Genomic DNA, 22,139 nt, shown 5'->3' on the forward strand with positions numbered 1-22,139 from the left:
TCAGGTGACTTGTTTTCTTCGGGATAACAGGTCACATCGATTTTTTTTTAATCCTAAGAATTATATTGATTATTCTCGATTTAAATGTGAGTCTCAAATAGATTTTAAAAAGGGAATTATGATAAAAATATTGAAAGAATTAGGGTCTTGTGAAATATTTTAAATTTTACAATCTATACACAATAAAAAAGTAAGTCCCCCCTAAATCAAATTGCTGTAACTTTTGAACTGAATTATTTTGAGATATGATATTTCATGGGTGGTTTTCTATTCTCATTAAGCAACTCCTGGGGAAAAATGAGATTGATCAGTTGAGTCATGCATGAGTAGTTAAAGATTGAATTAAAAATGACCATTTTTGAAAGTCACAGTAGTCGTTTTTCAGATTGTGCAAATACAAAGTTGGGAAAAAATTGTTTTCGGTGAATTTTATGGTGTTACTATTACTATTCATCATTTAACCACTTCAGACCAAATTTTGATATCGTATGTTCATGGTTGAGTGAGCACGATGTATTGCAGGGGCCGCGGAAGCCGGGGAGGGGGGGGGGGGGCGCTGGGTGCTGAAGCCCCCCACTTTTTTTCCATAAGCAAGTACAAAAAATTAATACGATTGTGATTTTTGGCATGGTCAGCCCCCCCCCCCCCACTTTGAAAACTGCTCTGCGGCCCCTGTATTGTGACGATTCATCATAGGGTTTTTGGTAGTATCTTCTACAACTTGTTAGATCATGTTAAACTTTGAAAATGTTGATGGCTCCCCCGTTTATAGGCCCTCCCCCATTTAAAATTTTGGATCCGCCACTGATCTGTCATTACATTCAACTGATTATTGTTAGGAATAGAATACATTTATGCAGTATAAATAGTATTCATTCCTAACTTTTCGAATGTGCTCGCTCAACAATGAAAGTTGTTAAAGTTCGAAAAGTGCTTGGTGCTAGAAATGATGGATGAAAAAATCAACAGCAATTAAAGACACATTTCAAACCAAAATACCAATTTTCCCACTTTGATATGTGCTCACTCGTCCATAAATAAACAAATCGATCTCATTTTTGCACGGAATTCTGCCCAAAGGTTGATAAACATTACTGCCAAACGACAATGCTAAAGATAGCCTTGAAAAAAAGTTCTACCATATTGAAAAGGGGTTACGTATGCTTAAACATTATGCACCCATAATGTATGCAAGTCTATGAGAGAGGAAGTCAAAATGTTAACAAATAATTATGAAATGAGCGTTTGTTTCATGGACGGTTTTTGTTACTTCTGCCAAAAGTTATTTCATCAAACCTTGCACATTGAGTTGAGAAAAGATCAATTTCAGTTACCAAAATGAAGCAATACTTGCCTACGATATTTGAAAATCGCATTTTTTGTTTCCAATAAATGTTCATTGAACCGTGAAACGATGAATATTGTTGAAGATAGTCTTCACCAAAATAACTGTCATCATATTTTAGCATTTTTATTGATAGAAATGTGTAAAAATCCAATTATAGCAAATTTGGACTTGAGTTTATTCAACCGTGAAATTTAGCTTAAAAAGTTGTATCGTCTTTTAGAAAGTACCTTTTACAAGCCTTCTGACTAATTTTCATGATGAGAATGTGGAATTAGTTCCAATAAAATGGAATCAAAGTCATGATATTTTGCTTGTGACTTTTGAAAAGTGACATTTTTGCCTTCTGACGGTGCTCACTGAAGCATGACGTAAGATACGTCCACAACATTTACTCAGAGAGTAGCTTATAAAATTACCTACACGCTCATGTAAAAATATATCAAAAACTCGCAATGGTTCGGAATGGTTCGGAAATTATTGAAGTTTGTTTAGGGAGGGGACTTACTTTTTTTGTTGTGTATATAAAAGTTAATAAAGGCCTATAGTGCGTCCCCGAAAAAACGAAACCGAGATTAAGCGATGATTTATCATGACTTAATCACAAAGCAACAGACAAATGACCTACCATTGTAAAGCTCAGAATCGCCACTTTCATCTGATATTACTTAGATTATTCCTCATTTACGCATGACTGAGCGAAAGCTATTTGAAGAAAGGATACTAAAAACTCATTTGGTGGGGGGGGGGGTTCTAAATTTCAATAAGAAAATCACATGCCCAAAAAGTTCGATATCTGCTCTTTTATTTGATACCTTCATTACAAAAATTGGTAAAGAACTAAAAAAAAAAATAATTGAAATAATGCTTGTATTATAAATAAACGTGTTTTCACCGTTTCCACAGAAGCTATCGCATGGTTAACAAAAGACTTAATGCATGGCCGATCATCAACAAAGCGGAGTGTCGAGTGAGTTTGAACGCTAGCTTGTAAAACCTCTTCATTTTATGAAATTACATGTATTGAAATTCAAGCCTTATTTCAAATAACCAGAACTTTGTTTTTCCTTGACCATTTTCGGTAATTGAAGTATCAAATTAAAGAGCACATATTGAACTTTTTTAAAATGTGGTTTTCTTTTTGAACCCCGGATACAGCCGGCCAAATGACTTTTTGGCATCCCCTCTTCAATTTTTTTTGCTCACTCATGCGTGAATGAGAAATAATCTAAGTAATTTTAGATGAAAGAGTAGATTTTAAGCTTTACAATGGTAGTTCATTTCGTATTTATGATTAAGTTATGATGAATCATCGATAAATTTCGCTTTCGTCTTTTTTCTAGGACGCACTGTATATCAAATGTTCTAATACAAAGGCGTAAATCAGGGGACGATCTATTATTTAATCCACCCCCACTTGAAGAGTGTGACGTCACGGATTCACGCAAATGTTCAAGTAACAATTTGATATTATTTTGATCTACTGTTCTGTCTTTTTCCCCTTTTAATACAGATGATACGATGGAAGGCTCAACTTCAGGTTATCCATCAGTTGACATCTTCATGACAGGTATTTATTCAACAACTAAAATGCCTACCTCCACAAATGTTATATATACTACCACATGGGTGTTAATGTTTTCCCTTTTCTCTTTTTATCCCCCCCCCCCCGCTCTTTCTCTCTCACTGATTCACTCGCTATTTCTTTATCTATCTACCCATCTATTAATCCTTCCATCCGTCTGTCTATCTCTATATTTATTTACCAATTTATTTGTTCTGTTGTTCAAAGGAGTTTTCTGCTATTATTACTCTATAATTGCAATTCGGCTTTAACCGCAATAATGATTCGATTTAAATCAGACCACTTATGATTCTATACTCCACAAAATGAGTAAGCCCCCTCCTAAGTAAAATGCTCTAATATTTGAAGCGAATAATTTTGAGATATGATATTTCATAGGTGATTTTCTACAATCATTAAGCAACTCTTGTGAAAGAGATGAGATTGATCGGTTGGGTCATGGATGAGTAATCAATAAATTTCCAGCGTGCTGGCTCAACCATGTCGCAAAAAATTAGGAAGTATGTGTGTTGATAAAATGATGGATGATAAAAAAACAGCAATTATTCTTGAATATGCCCCCCCCCCCTGTTCATTGTATAACCCCTCAAAATATGCATGTGGCTTTCAGAATGCATTGGGTTCTCTACCGGCATCCTGACAGAGCTCATATGTGATAACGGAACCCTTTCTTATGCCTCTTCCTGTCTGTTATGGTGAGATCACATTAAACTTGAATAAAGCTGCCGAGTCAAAAGAATTGATTGAATTGATCATGTTGATCGGAAAATGTGGATTTTTTTTATTGCTTTTTTTAATGTGCCTCTTTGTCTTTATGTGGTTGTGATTGTATTACGTGACTACATGCATATTTTATGTACTTTAAGGATTTATTTCAAAATATACTTGCTCTCTTTTCGGGTCATTCCATTATCATAATTATTTTTTATTTATGGGACCCTTTCTGTCATTCTTCCTGTCTGTTTTGGTAAGATCCTCTTAATATTGAGTAAAGCTGCCCAATAAAAAAAATCAGTAAAATTTGTTCCGAAAATTAAGATTTACAAACTTTGTTTTATAGGCCACTTTGTTTTAATCGAGTTTTGATATTAAGAACTGATCATTTTTTTTTACATTTTTGAAGGATTCATTTCTAAAAAATGTTTAACATTTTTGGCATTTTATTGTAATAATTTTTTCTTGTTCTTGACCTTTTTTCTTTAAATTTAGGCAAATTTGTTTGGGTCCTAATTGATTAAAGAATGATTCTGGTTTAATTTTTGGTAAACTTTTCCTTTTTTATATGCCACCTTTTTATCAGGTTTTGAAATTAAGATCTGATCATATTTTGTCTTACATTTTGAAGGGATGTTTTTTGTTAATTTTGTTGTAATTAATATTTCTTGTTTGTTACAATAGTTTTCTTTACAAATAGGCAAGTTTGTTTGGGTCCTAATTGATTAAAGAATAATTCTGGTTTACTTTTTGGTAATATGTTAACGAGGGATCCCTTTATTTCCTATTGCAGAAAACTGTGACATAGAAGAAATTCCTTTCTCAAATCAAACAATGGCTGATTCTTTGGACCATGATGCAAGTATCGTTATAGCCTGTAACATGGGCTTCTCTACCGGTACTGGCATTTTAACAGAGCTTATGTGTGATAATGGGACCCTTTCTGCGCCTGTTCCTGTCTGTTATGGTAAAATCCTCTTAAACTTGAGTAAAGCTCCCCCCCCAAAAAAAAAAAAAAAAAATCAGTAAAATTTGGTCCAAAAGCATTTTCTGCATACTTTTTCCCTTTCTTATATGCAACGTTTTTATCAGGTTTTGAATTTAAGAACTGGTCATTTTTGTCTTACACTTCTTAAGAATTAATTAGAAAAAAGATGTTTACCCTTTTTTTCATTTTATTTTTATAACTATTTCTTGTTTGTTAAAATTGTTTTATTTACAATTAGGCAAGTTTATTGGGGTCCTAATTGAATAAAGAATAATTCTCTTTTAATTGTTTGTAATATGTTACCGAGGGATCTTTTTTTCCCTATTGCAGAAAACTGTGACATAGATGCAATTCCTTTCTCAAATCAAACAATGGCTGATTCTTTAGACCATGATGCAAGCATCGTAATATCCTGTAACATGGGCTACTCTACCGGTACGGGCATTGTAACAGAGCTCATGTGTGATAACGGTACCCTTTCTGCGCCTGTTCCTGTCTGTTATGGTAAGATCCTTTCAATATAGGAAAAAGCTGCCCATTAAAAACAACAAGATTGTTCCGAAAATTGAGATATGCAAACTCTTCCTTTTTTTTATATGCCACCTTTTTATCAGGTTTTGAAATTAAGATCTGATCATATTTTGTCTTACATTTTGAAGGGATTAATTTCTAAAAAAAAATGTTTATCTTTTTTTGAATTTTGTTGTAATTAATATTTCTTGTTTGTTACAATAGTTTTCTTTACAAATAGGCAAGTTTGTTTGGGTCCTAATTGAGTAAAGAATAATTCTGGTTTACTTTTGGTAATATGTTAACGAGGGATCCCTTTATTTCCTATAGCAGAAAACTGTGACATAGATGCAATTCCTTTCTCAAATCAAACAATGGCTGATTCTTTGGACCATGATGCAAGTATCGTTATAGCCTGTAACATGGGCTTCTCTACCGGTACTGGCATTCTAACAGAGCTTATGTGTGATAATGGGATCCTTTCTGCGCCTGTTCCTGTCTGTTATGGTAAGATCCTCTTAATCTTGAGTAAAGCTGCCCCCCCCCTAAAAAAAAAATCAGTAAAATTTGGTCCAAAAGCTTTTTTTGCATACTTTTTCCCTTTCTTATATGCAACCTTTTTATCAGGTTTTGAAATTAAGATCTGATCATATTTTGTCTTACATTTTGAAGGGATTAATTTCTAAAAAAAATGTTTATCTTTTTTTGAATTTTGTTGTAATTAATATTTCTCGTTTGTTAAAATTGTTTTATTTACAATTAGGCAAGTTTTTTGGGTCCTAATTGAATAAAGAATACTTCTCTTTTAATTTTTTGTAATATGTTACCGAGGGATCCCTTTTTCCCTATTGCAGAAAACTGTGACATACATGCAATTCCTTTCTCAAATCAAACAATGGCTGATTCTTTGGACCATGATGCAAGTATCGTTATAGCCTGTAACATGGACTACTCTACCGGTACCGGCATTCTAGCAGAGCTCTTGTGTTATAATGGGACCCTTTCTGTCCCTCTTCCTGTCTGTTTTGGTAAGATCCTCTTAATCTTGACTAAAGCTGCCAAATAAAAAAGAAGAGAGTCAAAAGGGGCCTAAGCTTTCGATCCTAGCAGAATCTTTGTCGGAGGCAAAATGACAAACATAAAAAGTGGAACAACCATGATATAGACCACAAACATCCAACAGCAACACTAGAAACAAGGAGACAAAAGGGGCATTAGTGAGAAGAAATGACCAATCAGGTTAATGAAGGGGAAGAAAGAAAGGGAGTAGGTAGACACAAAGGGAAGTAGGTATGAGTAATCCAAAGAAATACCTCAAGCCAAGAAGGATTAAGATATGGAGCAAAAGGGAAAAATAAATAAGTGGTAAATCTAAGAGGTGGGTGGAGAGAAAAAATAAATAAATATATGATGATTATTATATTGCCTGAATAAGGGAGAAAAAATTGGAGCTGAGCTTGTATGAGATATGGGAGGAAAGTAGAGGAAGAAACTATAAAGTGACTAATCTAAAAAAGCTGAGGGAAAAAATATGTGTACACAAATGGAAAGTGGAAAAGAAGGAGTAATCAGTCGTTCCCCTCTTGGATGTTCAGGCCATGAGGTTGGATGGTGCGAAGTCGTCTCATCCAGAGCTTCTCTCTGCTAGTACGGACTGAGTCAGGACGGGTACCTAAAGATTCGATGCCTTGTAGCATCATGTCAGTGATGGAGTGGTTGGGAAGGTTAAAATGGCGGCCAACTGGAGTGTCCAGCTTTGCTGTGTTGACGGTGGATCTGTGCCCGTAGAATCGTTTCTTGAGTGTGGTCTTGGTTTCCCTACGTATTGTACCCTACAAACTCTGCAAGTGATGAGATATACAACATTAGTGGTAGCGGTGAGAAAGGCTGGTAGAGTTGCTGGAGAGAGTGTCGCCCTCATGAATGTGTATTTCACATATGATACACCTGTTGCTGGTGCATTTGAAGGTGCCATGCTGTATGGGAGAAGAATGGTTAGTGAGGGAGGGCAATTCAGCACGAACAATGAGGTCCCTGAGATTCGGTGGGCGTCGGTATGCTAGAAGATGTATCGGGAACGGCCTGTTGGAGACGATCAGAAGTGTGTAAAATGTGGTGGTTATCACACAGGATTTTGCGGAGAGGGGGTAGATTGGGATGGAAGGTGGTCACAAGCGATATTCTGTCGGTAGTCTTCTTGTCACTTTTAGGTTTGAGAACTTCAGATCTGGGGAGAGAACGAACTTTGTTGATTGCCAGCTGAACTGACCTGGCCCCGTGGCCCCTGGCACAGAGATGTTTCTGTAAATTCCTGGTATGGAAGGAGAAATCAGGGTCCTCGGAGCAGATGCAGCAAGGTCTGAGGGCTTGACTGTAAGCGATGCCGGTTTTGCAGTGACGAGGGTGGCAGCTGGATGAGTGGAGGTACTGGTGGGTATCTGTGGGTTTAGTGTACAGGGTGGTGGTGATACCGTTAGGCTTTTTCTGGACTGTTACATCAAGGAAGTGGTTTTCCTGTTGGGAGAAATCAGAAGTGAATTTGGTGGTCCTGAGGAAGGAATTGATGTGGTCAATTAATGTGTGGAGGCTATCTTCCTCCCTGGTCCAGATGAAGAAAATGTCGTCGATGTAACGCCACCAAATCCAAGGGCGACAGGGGCTGAATCTAACATCTGCTGTTCCAGCTTGGTCATGAAGAGACAGGCGAATGAAGGAGCCATCCGAGTACCCATTGCTGTGCCGAATATCTGTAGGTAGTGCTGGTCCATGAAAGTGAAGTTGTTTTTTGTTAGTACATGAGACATCAGAGATTTGATATCGGAAATGGGGGGGACTGGAATGGCCGCTGGCGGCCAAGGCTTCACATGATGCTTTGATACCTTCATCGTGGGGAATATTGGTGTACAGTGAAGAAACATCCAAAGTGCCGATGATTGCAGTCTCCGGTATCTGGTCTTTGATGTCATTGAGTTTCCTGAGAAAGTCTGGAGTGTCGTGGATGTAAGAGGTGCACGTGAGACAAGGGGTTTAATGTGGTAATCAACAAAAAAGGAGACGTTCTCTGTTGGGGAACCATTGCCTGAGAGGATGGGTCGACCAGGGTTGACAGGTTTGTGGATCTTGGGGAGGAGATAGAAGCGGGCAGGTTTAGCATTAGTAGGGGAGAGATATTTGTGGGCCTTCTCGGAGAGATGCTTGTTGTCTTTCATGTCATTCAGTGTCGATTGGATCTGTAGGGAGAAATTACAAGTGGGGTCAGAATCAAGGAGTGCATAGTGAGATCGATTATTGAGATGTTTCATGGCTTCATCGATGTACTGCTGGCGGTCCATGATGACGACGGCTGATCCTTTGCAGGCTTGATGATGATGCCGGACCTGTTTTTGAGTGATGAGAGAGCCTGGCGTTCTTTTCGAGGGAGGTTGTCATGTGCTCTGGTGTCGAGTGTGTGGAGCAAACTTGGGATGAGACAGCTTGAATGTGAGTTTCAAGGAAGGAACTCTATTCTTGGGCGGAGTCCATGTGCTTTTCCGGTAGAAGGGCTCGGGATCAGAAGGGGGTTCATCTAAAAAGAACTCTTTGAGACGTATCCTGCGATAAAATGTAGAGAGGTCTTGGCTGAGAGCTATCTGTTCAACTTCTGGTGGCGTAGGGCAAAACTTGAGTCCTTTAGAGAGAAGAGAGGTTTCTGCTTGGGAGAGAGGGGAGGATGAGAGATTAACAACCAAATTGGGGGATGCATCATTGTTATTGGTATGTCGTCTAAATCTAGACCGTTGTCGCTTCTTTGTGAGGTTACCTATTTTCTTGTTCCTGCGTTCAGTGAGGAGACACCTGTGTTTAGATAGATCAGATTCAATTTCATCATTATACTGAAGCCACTGGGTGTGGGTACAACAAGAACGTAGTTTGTCTTCCAAGCTACTGATGTCAGCTGAAAAGGAATCAAGAGAAGCAATACACTGTTCAGAGAGGATGTTAATTAGTCGAACTGAAGCTCCATATAAGGTCTGGTTCCAGCGTTTGCGAAGTTCAGGTGTGAGAGTACCGAGACCGGGAGTGCAATGAAGTTGGAGACCTGTGGGTAGAATGCGATTGAGGGAATACAATCTGTAATTGTCCTGGTGAAAAGAGGTCTTGAGGGCCTTCAACTTGATCTTCCTGAGCTGGTGAAATAAAGATAGATGGTTAGTCATGGTAGAAAAGAGACCTAGAATAAAAAAAAAGTGCAAAGCAAAGAAAATGGATATTCATAACAAAACAAAATATAAAGAGAAAAAAGTAAAGTAAATTAGAACTGAAAAAAAATACACAAAGTTAATTAAATCAAGCTGAAAGGTAAAATGGACACAGAACAGATTAGGACCCTGGGATAGAAAGGAAGTACTACAAAATATGGGAGAGAAGGTAAAATTAGAACAGACAAATATACCAGAAAAACAAAGTTATACAAGTTTAACTGTGGAAGGATAGTAAATAAGAAAACACTAGAATGCAAAATATAAAGAAAGAGAAAAGTGGAGTAAATTTGAACTGGACCTAAAACAATGATAATAAGAATACACAAAGTTAATTGAATCAAGCTGAAAAGTAAAATCGACACAGAACAGATCAGAAAAGACCCTGGGATAGAAAGGATGTATTACAAAATGGGAGAGAAGGTAAAATTAGAACAGACAAAGATACCAGAAAAAACAAAGTTGTACAAGTTTAACTGTGGAAGGAAAGTAAATAAGAAAACACTAAAATACAAAATATAAAGAAAGAGAAAAGTGGATTAAATTAGAACTGGACCTAAAACAGAATGATATAAGAATACGCAAAGTTAATTAAATCAAACTGAAAAATAAAATCAACACAGAACAGATCAGAAAAGACCCTGGGATAGAAAGGATGTATTACAAAATGGGAGAGAAGGTAAAATTAGAACAGACAAAGATACCAGAGAAAACAAAGTAATGCAAGTTAAACTGTGGAAAGAAAGTAAAAGGAAAACACTAAAATACAAGTACAGAAAAATCAAACAAATATGGATAAAACAAGACAAATTAGATAAGGAGGATCACATGGGAATGATACAACAGCAGAAAAGGAGATCAAAGGCAAAAAGAAGCTGCTGAAAACTGCTTATCTAAAAAAAGAGCCAATGGAGTAAATTAAAATCAACACGAAATCAACACAGAACAGATAAAAAAGAAATCAGTAAAATTTCGTCCGAAAATTAAGATATGCAAACTTTGATTTCTAGGCCACTTTGTTTTAATCGGGTTTTGATATTAAGTACTGATCATTTTTATTTTACATTTTTTAAGGATTAATTTATAAAAAAATGTTTAACCTTTTTGTCATTTTGTTGTAATAAATATTTCTTGTTTTTGACATTTTTTTTTCTTTATATTTTGGCAATTTTTTGGGATCCTAATTGATTAAAGAATAATTCTGGTTTAATTTTTGGTAATATGTTAACGAGGGATCCCTTTATTTCCTATTGCAGAAAACTGTGACATAGATGCAATTCCTTTCTCAAATCAAACAATGGCTGATTCTTTAGACCATGATGCAAGCATCGTAATAGCCTGTAACATGGGCTACTCTACTGGTACGGGCATTGTAACAGAGCTCATGTGTGATAACGGTACCCTTTCTGCGCCTGTTCCTGTCTGTTATGGTAAGATCCTTTCAATATAGGAAAAAGCTGCCCATTAAAATCAACAAGATTGGTCGGAAAATTGAGATTTGCAAACTTTTCCTTTTTTATATGCCACCTTTTTATCAGGTTTTGAAATTAAGATCTGATCATATTTTGTCTTACATTTTGAAGGGATTAATTTCTAATAAAATGTTTATCTTTTTTTGAATTTTGTTGTAATTAATATTTCTTGTTTGTTACAATAGTTTTCTTTACAATTAGGCAAGTTTGTTTGGGTCCTAATTGATCAAAGAATAATTCTGGTTTAATTTTTGGTAATATGTTAACGAGGGATCCCTTTATTTCCCATTGCAGACAACTGTGACATAGATGCAATTCCTTTCTCAAATCAAACAATGGCTGATTCTTTGGACCATGATGCAAGTATTGTTATAGCCTGTAACATGGGCTTCTCTACCGGTACTGGCATTCTAACAGAGCTTTTGTGTGATAATGGGACCCTTTCTGCGCCTGTTCCTGTCTGTTATGGTAAGATCCTCTTAATCTTGAGTAAAGCTGCCCCCCCCAAAAAAAAAAAAATCAATAAAATTTCGTCCAAAAGCTTTTTTTGCATACTTTTTCCCTTTTTTATATGCAACCTTTTATCAGGTTTTGAATTTAAGAACTGATCATTTTTGTCTTACACTTCTTAAGAATCAATTAAAAAAAAAGTTTACCCTTTTTTTCATTCTATTTTCATAACTATTTATTGTTTGTAATATTGTTTTATTTACAATTAGGCAAGTCTTTTGGGGTCCTAATTGAATAAAGAATACTTCTCTTTTATTTTTTTGTAATATGTTACCGAGGGATCCCTTTTTTCCGTATTGCAGAAAACTGTGACATAGATGCAATTCCTTTCTCAAATCAAACAATGGCTGATTCTTTGGACCATGATGCAAGTATCGTTATAGCCTGTAACAAGGGCTACTCTACCGGTACCGGCATTCTAACAGAGCTCTTATGTTATAATGGGACCCTTTCTGTCCCTATTCCTGTCTGTTTTGGTAAGATCCTCTTAATGTTGACTAAAGCTGCCCAATAAAAAAGAAATCAGTAAAATTTCGTCCGAAAATTAAGATATGCAATCTTTGTTTTCTAGGCCACTTTGTTTTAATCGGGTTTTGATATTAAGAACTGATCATTTTTATTTTTACTTTTTTTTAAGAAATAATTTCTAAAAAAATGTTAAACCTTTTTGTCATTTTGTTGTAATAAATATGTCTTGTTTTTGACATTTTTTCTTTAAATTTAGGCATTTTTTGGGATCCTAATTGATTAAACGATAATTCTGTTTTAATTTCTTGTAATATGTTACCGAGGGATCCCTTTATTTCCTATTGCAGAAAACTGTGACATAGACGCAATTCCTTTCTCAAATCAAACAATGGCTGATTCTTTGGACCATGATGCAAGTATCGTTATAGCATGTAACATGGGCTTCTCTACCGGTACCGGCATTCTAACAGAGCTTATGTGTGATAATGGGACCCTTTCTGCGCCTGTTCCTGTCTGTTATGGTAAGATCCTCTTAATCTTGAGTAAAGCTGCCCCCCCAAAAACAAATCAGTAAAATTTGGTCCAAAAGCTTTTTTTTTGCATACTTTTTCCTTTTCTTATATGCAACCTTTTTATCAGGTTTTGAATTTAAGAACTGATCATTTTTTTGTCTTACACTTCATAAGAATTAATAAAAAAAAAATGTTTACCCTTTTTTCATTTTATTTTTATAACTATTTCTTGTTTGTTAAAATTGTTTTATTAACAATTAGGCAAGTTTTTTGGGGTCCTAATTGAATAAAGAATAATTCTCTTTTATTTTTTTGTAAAATGTTACCAAGGGATCCCTTTTTTCCCTATTTTTCCCTATTGCAGAAAACTGTGACATAGATGCAATTCCTTTCTCAAATCAAACAATGGCTGAATCTTCGGACCATAATGCAAGTATCGTTATAGCCTGTAACATGGGCTACTCTACCGGTACGGGCATTGTAACAGAGCTCATGTGTGATAACGGTACCCTTTCCGTGCCTGTTCCTGTCTGTTATGGTAAGATCCTTTCAATATAGCAAAAAGCTGCCTATTAAAAACAACAAGATTGGTCCGAAAATTGAGATTTCCAAACTTTTCCTTTTTTTTATATGGCACCTTTTTATCAGGTTTTCAAATTAAGATCTGATTATTTTTTGTCGTACATTTTGGAGGGATTAATTTCTAAAAAAAATGTTTATCCTTTTTGGAATTCTGTTGTAATTAATATTTCTTGTTTGTTACAATAGTTTTCTTTACAAATAGGCAAGTTTGCTTGGGTCCTAATTGAATAAAGAATAATTCTGGTTTAATTTTTGGTAATATGTTAAAGAGGGATCACTGTATTTCCTATTGCAGAAAACTGTGACATAGATGCAATCCCTTTCTCAAATCAAACAATTGCTGATTCTTTGGACCATGATGCAAGTATCGTTATAGCCTGTAACAAGGGCTACTCTACCGGTACCGGCATTCTAACAGAGCTCTTATGTTATAATGGGACCCTTTCTGTCCCTATTCCTGTCTGTTTTGGTAAGATCCTCTTAATGTTGACTAAAGCTGCCCAATAAAAAAGAAATCAGTAAAATTTCGTCCGAAAATTAAGATATGCAATCTTTGTTTTCTAGGCCACTTTGTTTTAATCGGGTTTTGATATTAAGAACTGATCATTTTTATTTTTACTTTTTTTTAAGAAATAATTTCTAAAAAAATGTTAAACCTTTTTGTCATTTTGTTGTAATAAATATGTCTTGTTTTTGACATTTTTTCTTTAAATTTAGGCATTTTTTGGGATCCTAATTGATTAAACGATAATTCTGTTTTAATTTCTTGTAATATGTTACCGAGGGATCCCTTTATTTCCTATTGCAGAAAACTGTGACATAGACGCAATTCCTTTCTCAAATCAAACAATGGCTGATTCTTTGGACCATGATGCAAGTATCGTTATAGCATGTAACATGGGCTTCTCTACCGGTACCGGCATTCTAACAGAGCTTATGTGTGATAATGGGACCCTTTCTGCGCCTGTTCCTGTCTGTTATGGTAAGATCCTCTTAATCTTGAGTAAAGCTGCCCCCCCAAAAACAAATCAGTAAAATTTGGTCCAAAAGCTTTTTTTTTGCATACTTTTTCCTTTTCTTATATGCAACCTTTTTATCAGGTTTTGAATTTAAGAACTGATCATTTTTTTGTCTTACACTTCATAAGAATTAATAAAAAAAAAATGTTTACCCTTTTTTCATTTTATTTTTATAACTATTTCTTGTTTGTTAAAATTGTTTTATTAACAATTAGGCAAGTTTTTTGGGGTCCTAATTGAATAAAGAATAATTCTCTTTTATTTTTTTGTAAAATGTTACCAAGGGATCCCTTTTTTCCCTATTTTTCCCTATTGCAGAAAACTGTGACATAGATGCAATTCCTTTCTCAAATCAAACAATGGCTGAATCTTCGGACCATAATGCAAGTATCGTTATAGCCTGTAACATGGGCTACTCTACCGGTACGGGCATTGTAACAGAGCTCATGTGTGATAACGGTACCCTTTCCGTGCCTGTTCCTGTCTGTTATGGTAAGATCCTTTCAATATAGCAAAAAGCTGCCTATTAAAAACAACAAGATTGGTCCGAAAATTGAGATTTCCAAACTTTTCCTTTTTTTTATATGGCACCTTTTTATCAGGTTTTCAAATTAAGATCTGATTATTTTTTGTCGTACATTTTGGAGGGATTAATTTCTAAAAAAAATGTTTATCCTTTTTGGAATTCTGTTGTAATTAATATTTCTTGTTTGTTACAATAGTTTTCTTTACAAATAGGCAAGTTTGCTTGGGTCCTAATTGAATAAAGAATAATTCTGGTTTAATTTTTGGTAATATGTTAAAGAGGGATCACTGTATTTCCTATTGCAGAAAACTGTGACATAGATGCAATCCCTTTCTCAAATCAAACAATTGCTGATTCTTTGGACCATGATGCAAGTATCGTTATAGCCTGTAACATGGGCTTCTCTACCGGTCCTGGCTTTCTAACAGAGCTTATGTGTGATAATGGGACCCTTTCTGCGCCTGTTCCTGTCTGTTATGGTAAGATCCTCTTAATCTTGAGTAAAGCTGCCCCCCCCAAAAAAAAAAAATACAAATCAGTAAAATTTGGTCCGAAAGCTTTTTTTTTTGCATACTTTTTCCTTTTTTTCTTTGCAACCTTTGTATCAGGTTTTGAATTTAAGAACTGATCATTTTTTGTCTTAAACTTATTAACCCTTTGCATGCGGACCCGCGAATCCCGATACCTCTCCCTGCGGCGGGGCCGTTTTGGTACATTGCTGGTATTGGCGGTTGATCTGTGGCGGTGTTTTCCTAATCAATTGCTAATTGCGCCAATCTGATGCATTTTCAGGATTTTTAGTAAATGTAAAGATGAAAGATCAGACATTTTTTTTCTAGAAATAAAGGTTTTGCTTCTGGAATCAACAGAATAGTTAAGAAATTTACGAGGAAAAAGTCGTGTTATTTTGTAAAATCTTCGCTTTTTCCCAAGTCAATAGGCACTGTGTACAAAAATGCGTAAGGGCAATCAGCACGCGCGGACAGGTCGGGTTCGATCGATACCTCTTTGTTGTCTGTTCTAATGCTTTTTTCATTGCCTATTGTCCCGCTACTCATGAATAGTCTCTTTACCTAATTGTAGAGATCACTTGCAAAGTGTATAATTACAACGATAATCCGTTTTGGGTGAAATCACAGCATACCAAATACCTTTATTTTCCAGAATGAATAAAAAAGCGTGAAGTTTCCCTTGCAAGTGCGATGATGGTGATTTAACACCGCGCAACGAAAGTCCGAAACTATTATGTGACTTTGAGGGGCTTCAAGACGGTGGCCTCAACGATTCACTAAAAATCATCTTTGGTATCTTCTTTTCATGAATTATAGTTTGTAATAAAAAAAAAAATGTTCTCGAGGATTGCATACCAGTATTCAATATGTTTTCCGTTGCAATTTCGAAAGAGTGAAGGGTGTAAATGTGAATCCGTGGATCTGAAATCATACCTCCCAACGCTCTCCTCGTCTCGTCTACAATTCATTTTTCTTTTATCTCCCTTTCCCTCCAAAATAGCTATGGTACCGACTACTGTTCATCACAATGAGAAAAAGTAAATCATTTTCATCTCATGAAATTGTAATATCCAAATTAAAAGTTTTTATTATGTTCTTCCATTGTATTCATTTTTTAACCGTTCTGGGTTTTTCACAACTGAAAAAAAAAATTAACAAATAAATCATGAAAGATTTTTATCCCGTTTCGTCTCTATCTTTTTAATCGTTCAGTTAAATAATACAGAGGTGATGGAGTCGCAAGGAGGCGTCAGTGAATACATTTTTTATTTATTTATTTTTTTTTTTTTTTTGGGGGGGGGGCGGATCACTCCCTCCCACATTCAGCTCAACCCCTCCATTAGCAAAACCGCCCGGCGGCCACTGTTTGCCGTAAAGAAAAAAATATACGGTGGACCTGTCTTTTTTCTTTATATGGATCCTTTTCTACTATGCTATTCGCCAGAAAAAAAGAAAAGTAAAAAAGAAGTAAGAAACTGACGAAATAGTAGGAAAATCGATAAAATTTTTTAAGGGGGTAGGTGGAAGATTGAGAGGGATTTGTCGGGACACCCCGGGGGGCCACTTCCATTCACGAGTGGATACCATGCGCGACCATGGGGTCTCGAAAAGCACCCTAAATACGTAATTTCCATATTCTGAAAATGCACCCCTTGACAAGTATTGGCGTGTGAAACCCTACCCTTAACAAGTATTGGAAACAAAACGATACTCTTGGCAAATATTCCCTGAAATGAACCCCTAAATAAGTACAGTAATCAGTGTTTTATTTTTACGGGTCCTTCGGTCGTCGGCTTTACCTTATTTGGGTAAGTACGACCCCCCTGTGGAGCCGTGATATGTGCAAACGCCGGGATATGTGCAAACAACGGTATATGTGCAAAATTTCGCCGGGATTTGTGCAAACAACGGAATTTGTGCAAACGCCACGCCGGGAAATGTGCAAATCTGTCAAAATTTATCAACGGCATCTGTGCAAACGTGACGACGGGATATGTGCAAATGAACAATTTTCACGGGAAAAGTGCAAACCTCCGGGATATGTGCAAATCACTGCATTTATCCATATAAAAGCTATTTCTAATGAAATGTTTCATAAAATTACTGTTAAAAAATGAGAAACATGCCTGCATAAGGGAGAAGCTATACAGTGACATCGGCAATGAAAAGCTATTCAGAGAGGCAGGGAGGGGGGGGGGGGAACTGTTGCACCCACAAATGTAATAACGCCCACAAATGTAATAATACTTTACCCACAAATGTTATAAATTTGAAGGGCTTTTTGGCAAATCCGTTCTTAACGAAAATCCTATAGTAATGCGTTCATATAGCACACAAGTGCAAAGTCTCTTTTCCTGACCCGGTTATTTAACAAATTATAATATAAATCCAAAGTCTTTATTCCAGACCCGGTTGTTTCAAAAATAATAATATAAGTCCAAAGTCTTTTTTCCAGACCCGGATATTTCAAAAAATATAATATATGTCCAAAGTCTTTTTTCCAGACCCGGTTGTTTAAAAAATTATAATATATGTCCAAAGTCTTTTTTCCAGACCCGGTTGTTTCAAAAATTCTAATATAAGTCCAAAGTCTTTTTTCCAGACCCGATTGTTTAAAAATGCATAATATAAGCCCAAAATCTTTATTTGAGACCCGATTGTTTAAAAAATAATAATATAAGTCCAAAGTCTTTTCTCCAGACCCGGTTGTTTAGAAGATTATAATATAAATCCAAAGTCTTTATTCCAGACTCGGTTGTTTCAAATATTATAATATAGTCCAAAGTCTTTCCTCCAGACCCGGTTGTTTAAAAAATTATAAGGTAAATCCAAAGTCTTTATTCCTAACCCGGTTGTTTTAAAAAATTATAATATAAGTCCAAAGTCTTTTTTTTCCAGACCCCGTTATTTCAAATATTATGATATAAGTCCAAACTAAGATATGATAATAATGTTCCAGTGGAATAAACATAAGAATCAAGCTTAGTCTTCTCTCCAGACCCAGTTAATTAAAACTGGTGGAATCAATGTCTTTGTTGTTGTTTTGAATTATACGGAATGTATTGTGAATATATTCGCCATGAGTAAATTGAGAATCAAGCATAGTCTTTTCTCCAGACCTGGTTATTTAAAACTAGAAACTGAAACCCTCTAGTAATGCCTTCATATAGCACAAAAGTCCAAAGTCTCGTTTCCAGACCCGGTAGTTTCAAGAAATTATAATATAAGTCCAAAAAAAATTTCCAGACCCGGTTATTTCAAAGATTATAATATAAGTCCAAACTTAGATACCATAATGATATTCCAGTGGGGAAAAAAAAAACAAAATCGAGCTTAGCCTTTTCTCCAAACCCTGTTATTCAAAAATTGTAAATAACAAAACAACAACAAAAACTGTATGAAGACTCCATAATCTTATTAATGCTGGATAACATGGACATATAGCGTAGCCTTTCAGCCAGACTCAGTCATTTGTTTTTCAAAATAACGCTAATAGTAAAATTAGAAATAACTCTAAATCTAAGACCAAGCAATCCTAAAACCTAAGAACCTGTTTTTAAAAAGAAGTTTAGAACGTTGTCTTTATTCCAGACCTAATCATTACAAAAATTACGAAAAAGAATCTTCTAACATAAGACCCTATCACATTCTTTTGGAATAACACAAGTTTTAAAACGTTCTCTTTCCTCCAGACCAGGTTATATAAAAAAATGAATTAAAAAAGAAAATCAAATCTAAAACCAATTTTCAAAAGTTACACCCACTAAAAAAATATGTCTTTACCCCACACCCAGTTTCTTTCTTTATATAATATTACTAAGACCCCTACAAAACATCGTAATTATGCATGGATATAGCAAACGTCCTTTCTCCAGACTTTGTTATTACTATTTTTTTTAATAGTTTTTACCCATATTCTAAAACGAATACCCAATAATCTAACTACTGTGGAATAACATGGAGATCGATTGCAGACTTTTCTCCAGACACAATTATTTCATGAATAAAAAACCAATAAAACCCAACCCCCAACAGCGAATCTAAGAACAATCTTCCAAATTAAGACCAAGTAGAAAAGCACACGTTTAGAGCGTTGTCTCTTTTACAGACCCAGTCATTAAGAAATTAATTTAAACATTCTTAAAAACATTAGACTTTGTCATATTCTTATTCCTGTTGAATAACATGGATATTATGCTTAGACCTTCGTCTAGACCCAGTTATTTATAAGATAAAAAAATATTGAAAAAAAAACAAAGCTAAGTCCAATTTTTTTTTAATTAAACCCAGTTAAAATGCTTGGGTTTAGAGAGTTGTCTTTACCCCACACCCAGTTCTCTTAAAAATACAAATTAAGCAAAGGATTAATCAGGAAAATTTAGACACCAGCCTCTCCCAAACTATAAAAAAACTGTGATAACGCATACCACAAAAACGACAAATTAATAAAAGGCGTAAATATTCAGATCTGAATGGTACGCGCCTTAAAAACCCAAAATAACAACAACGTTATTCTACATTAATGAGATTGTGGCGTCTTTGTTAATATTGTTTGTCTGTTTTTATCCTTTCTAATAATTTCCTTTTTTGAAATAACATGGTCTAGAGCAAAGACTACACCATATTTAAAGACGTTTGTCCCCTGGAAAGATCAAACCTCAAGATGTTGATGGACCTGAATCCATCGACGGGACAGCCTAACCCCGTAACTCTGGTACGGGTGTGGGAGGGGGCTCCTCTTTCTTTGCCTGTCTCTCTTTCAGTCATTTAAAATAATTTTTTCCCTATCTTATCACTTCTTGATCACATTAATCCTTTCTCTCTGTCTCTCTCTTTACTTTACGGGTCAATATAACCCCAGAAAATATATCTTAGGCCTCTGAGATTATTGGTATTGTAACTAATAAAAAAAAATGCTGAATATATTACAAATGGTGCTTGGTACACTGAAAATTTAAAGTACCGAAGAACTTGTTAAAACGTTATCCCCTATCGTTAGAATAATTTTCTTTTATATAATATCTCATAGATCGTCGATCAACAACCTTATCGTTTTGGGGAAGTAATCCTCATATTGTGTGCTGATATCTTATTCCTCAGCTTTTTGTTTTATATTTAAAGGTTTTGTTTTATTTTTTTCATAGAATAAAAAAAATGAATATATAAGAAATAATAATGATAAAAAAGAAGTAATAAAAATAACACTAATTAAAATTGTTACCCTACTTCTCATACAGTGGGTGGCAAAAATAGTCAATCATGACTTATTGCCAAATGAAAACATGGAATGGAATGGTTATCCCCTCTTGATCGAATGTTTTTCTTTTATATAATATATCATAGATCGTTGATCAACAACCTTATCGTTTTCGGGAAGTAATCCCCCTATTGGTTACTGAATTCTTATTTCTCAGTTTTTTTTGTTCTGTTATTTGTGTGGTTTTTTTTCATAAAAAAGAAGGAATATACAATAAATTATTTGTTATGGTTTGCAGGGTCGTTCTTTTGTTGTTGTTATTGTTGTGTTTTTAATGATTTTTATAACTGGGTCTGACAAAAAGACTACGCTATATTTTCATATCTGAATGACATTCATATCTGAATGACACGCGCCTCAAAACCCAAGCTAACAACAACAACAACGTTATTTAGCATAAATAGCATCATGGGTCTTTGTTTTTTAGAATTATTATAATTTTTGAAATAACCGTCTCTGGAAAAAAGACTTTGGACTTATATTATAATATTTGAATTAAGCGGGTATAGAAAAAAGATTTCGCATTTTTGTGCAATATAAATGCATTACTATAGGGTTTCAGCTTTTAGTTACCGGGTCTGGAGCAAAGACTATGCTTGATTCTCAATTTACTATTAGCGTCTGGAGAAAAGACTAAGCTCGATTCTCATTTTTATTCCACTGGAATATCATTATTGTATCTTAGTTTGGACTTAAGTTATAATTTTTGAAATAACCGGGTCTGGAAAAAAGACTTTGGAATTATATCATAATTCTTTAAACAACAAGGTATGGAAAAAAGACTTTGGATTTATATCATTATTTTTTAAACAACCGGGTCTGGAAAGAGAGACTTTGGGTTTATATTATTTTTGAAACAACCGGGTCTGGAATAAAGACTTTGGATTTATATTATAATTTGTTAAATAACCGGGTCAGGAAAAGAGACTTTGCACTTGTGTGCTATATGAACGCATTACTATAGGATTTTAGTTGAGAACGGATTTGCCAAAAAGCCCTTCAAATTTATAACATTTGTGGGTAAAGTCATTATTACATTTGTGGGCGATCAAAAATTATTACATTTGTGGGTAAAGTGTTATTACATTTGTGGGTGCAACAGTCCCCCCCCCCTGCCTCTCTGAATAGCTTTTCATTGCCGATGTCACTGTATAGCTTCTCCCTTATGCAGGCATGTTTCTCATTTTTAACAGTAATTTTATGAAACATTTCATTAGAAATAGCCTTTATATGGATAAATGCAGTGATTTGCACATATCCCGGAGGTTTGCACTTTTCCCGTGAAAATTGTTCATTTGCACAAATCCCGTCGTCACGTTTGCACAGATGCCGTTGATAAATTTTGACAGATTTGCACATTTCCCGGCGTGGCGTTTGCACAAATTCCGTTGTTTGCACAAATCCCGGCGAAATTTTGCACATATACCGTTGTTTGCACATATCCCGGCGTTTGCACATATCACGGCTCCACACCCCGCCTTCTACACCTCGCGTAAATCGGACCCGACTCAACACGAACATTTGGGCCCGAATTCACAAAGGTGGTTTCGTTTGAAACCATGGTTTTTAGAAACCGTGGGTTTTAGAAACCATGGTTTTTGAAAAACCATGGTTTCTAAAATTTGGTATTCACAAACGATGGTTTCTAAAACCCACGGTTTCAACAGTGGTCTCAAATGAAACCATGGTTTCAACAGTGGACTCAAATGAAACCATGGTTTAAACCGTGGGTTTTGCCTCAAAACCAGGGATTTCCCCTTTTTAGCGCGTACTGAGCATGCTCAGTTTCATTGAAAACTTACATTCTACAGCTAGCACTGGCATAAGTGGCAAGTACGGTCTGATTCTTCAATTACTACGACTTTTTTTCGTTGAAATATAATAAATTGAAAAAGGTGTAA

At 35.3% G+C, this 22,139-nt stretch overlaps 1 protein-coding gene and 1 long non-coding RNA gene across 2 annotated transcripts; one reads left to right on the forward strand and one right to left on the reverse strand.

Moving 5' to 3' along the window:
- Positions 1–7,155: 7,155 nt before the first annotated feature.
- Positions 7,156–8,474, reverse strand: LOC121421956. The gene is made up of 2 exons (XM_041616756.1): positions 8,222–8,474; positions 7,156–8,126 (listed from the first exon to the last, which is right to left on the reverse strand). The coding sequence occupies exons 1-2, from the start codon at positions 8,472–8,474 to the stop codon at positions 7,156–7,158; spliced, it is 1,224 nt and encodes a 407-aa protein (XP_041472690.1).
- Positions 8,475–10,772: 2,298 nt separating this feature from the next.
- On the forward strand, positions 10,773–12,388 carry LOC121421117. Its single transcript, XR_005970941.1, has 2 exons — positions 10,773–10,810; positions 12,178–12,388. It is a non-coding gene; the product is annotated as an uncharacterized LOC121421117 (long non-coding RNA).
- Positions 12,389–22,139: the final 9,751 nt, after the last annotated feature.

The sequence above is a fragment of the Lytechinus variegatus genome, chromosome 9 (assembly GCF_018143015.1).
Source record: "Lytechinus variegatus isolate NC3 chromosome 9, Lvar_3.0, whole genome shotgun sequence".
Lineage (NCBI taxonomy): Eukaryota > Metazoa > Echinodermata > Echinoidea > Temnopleuroida > Toxopneustidae > Lytechinus > Lytechinus variegatus.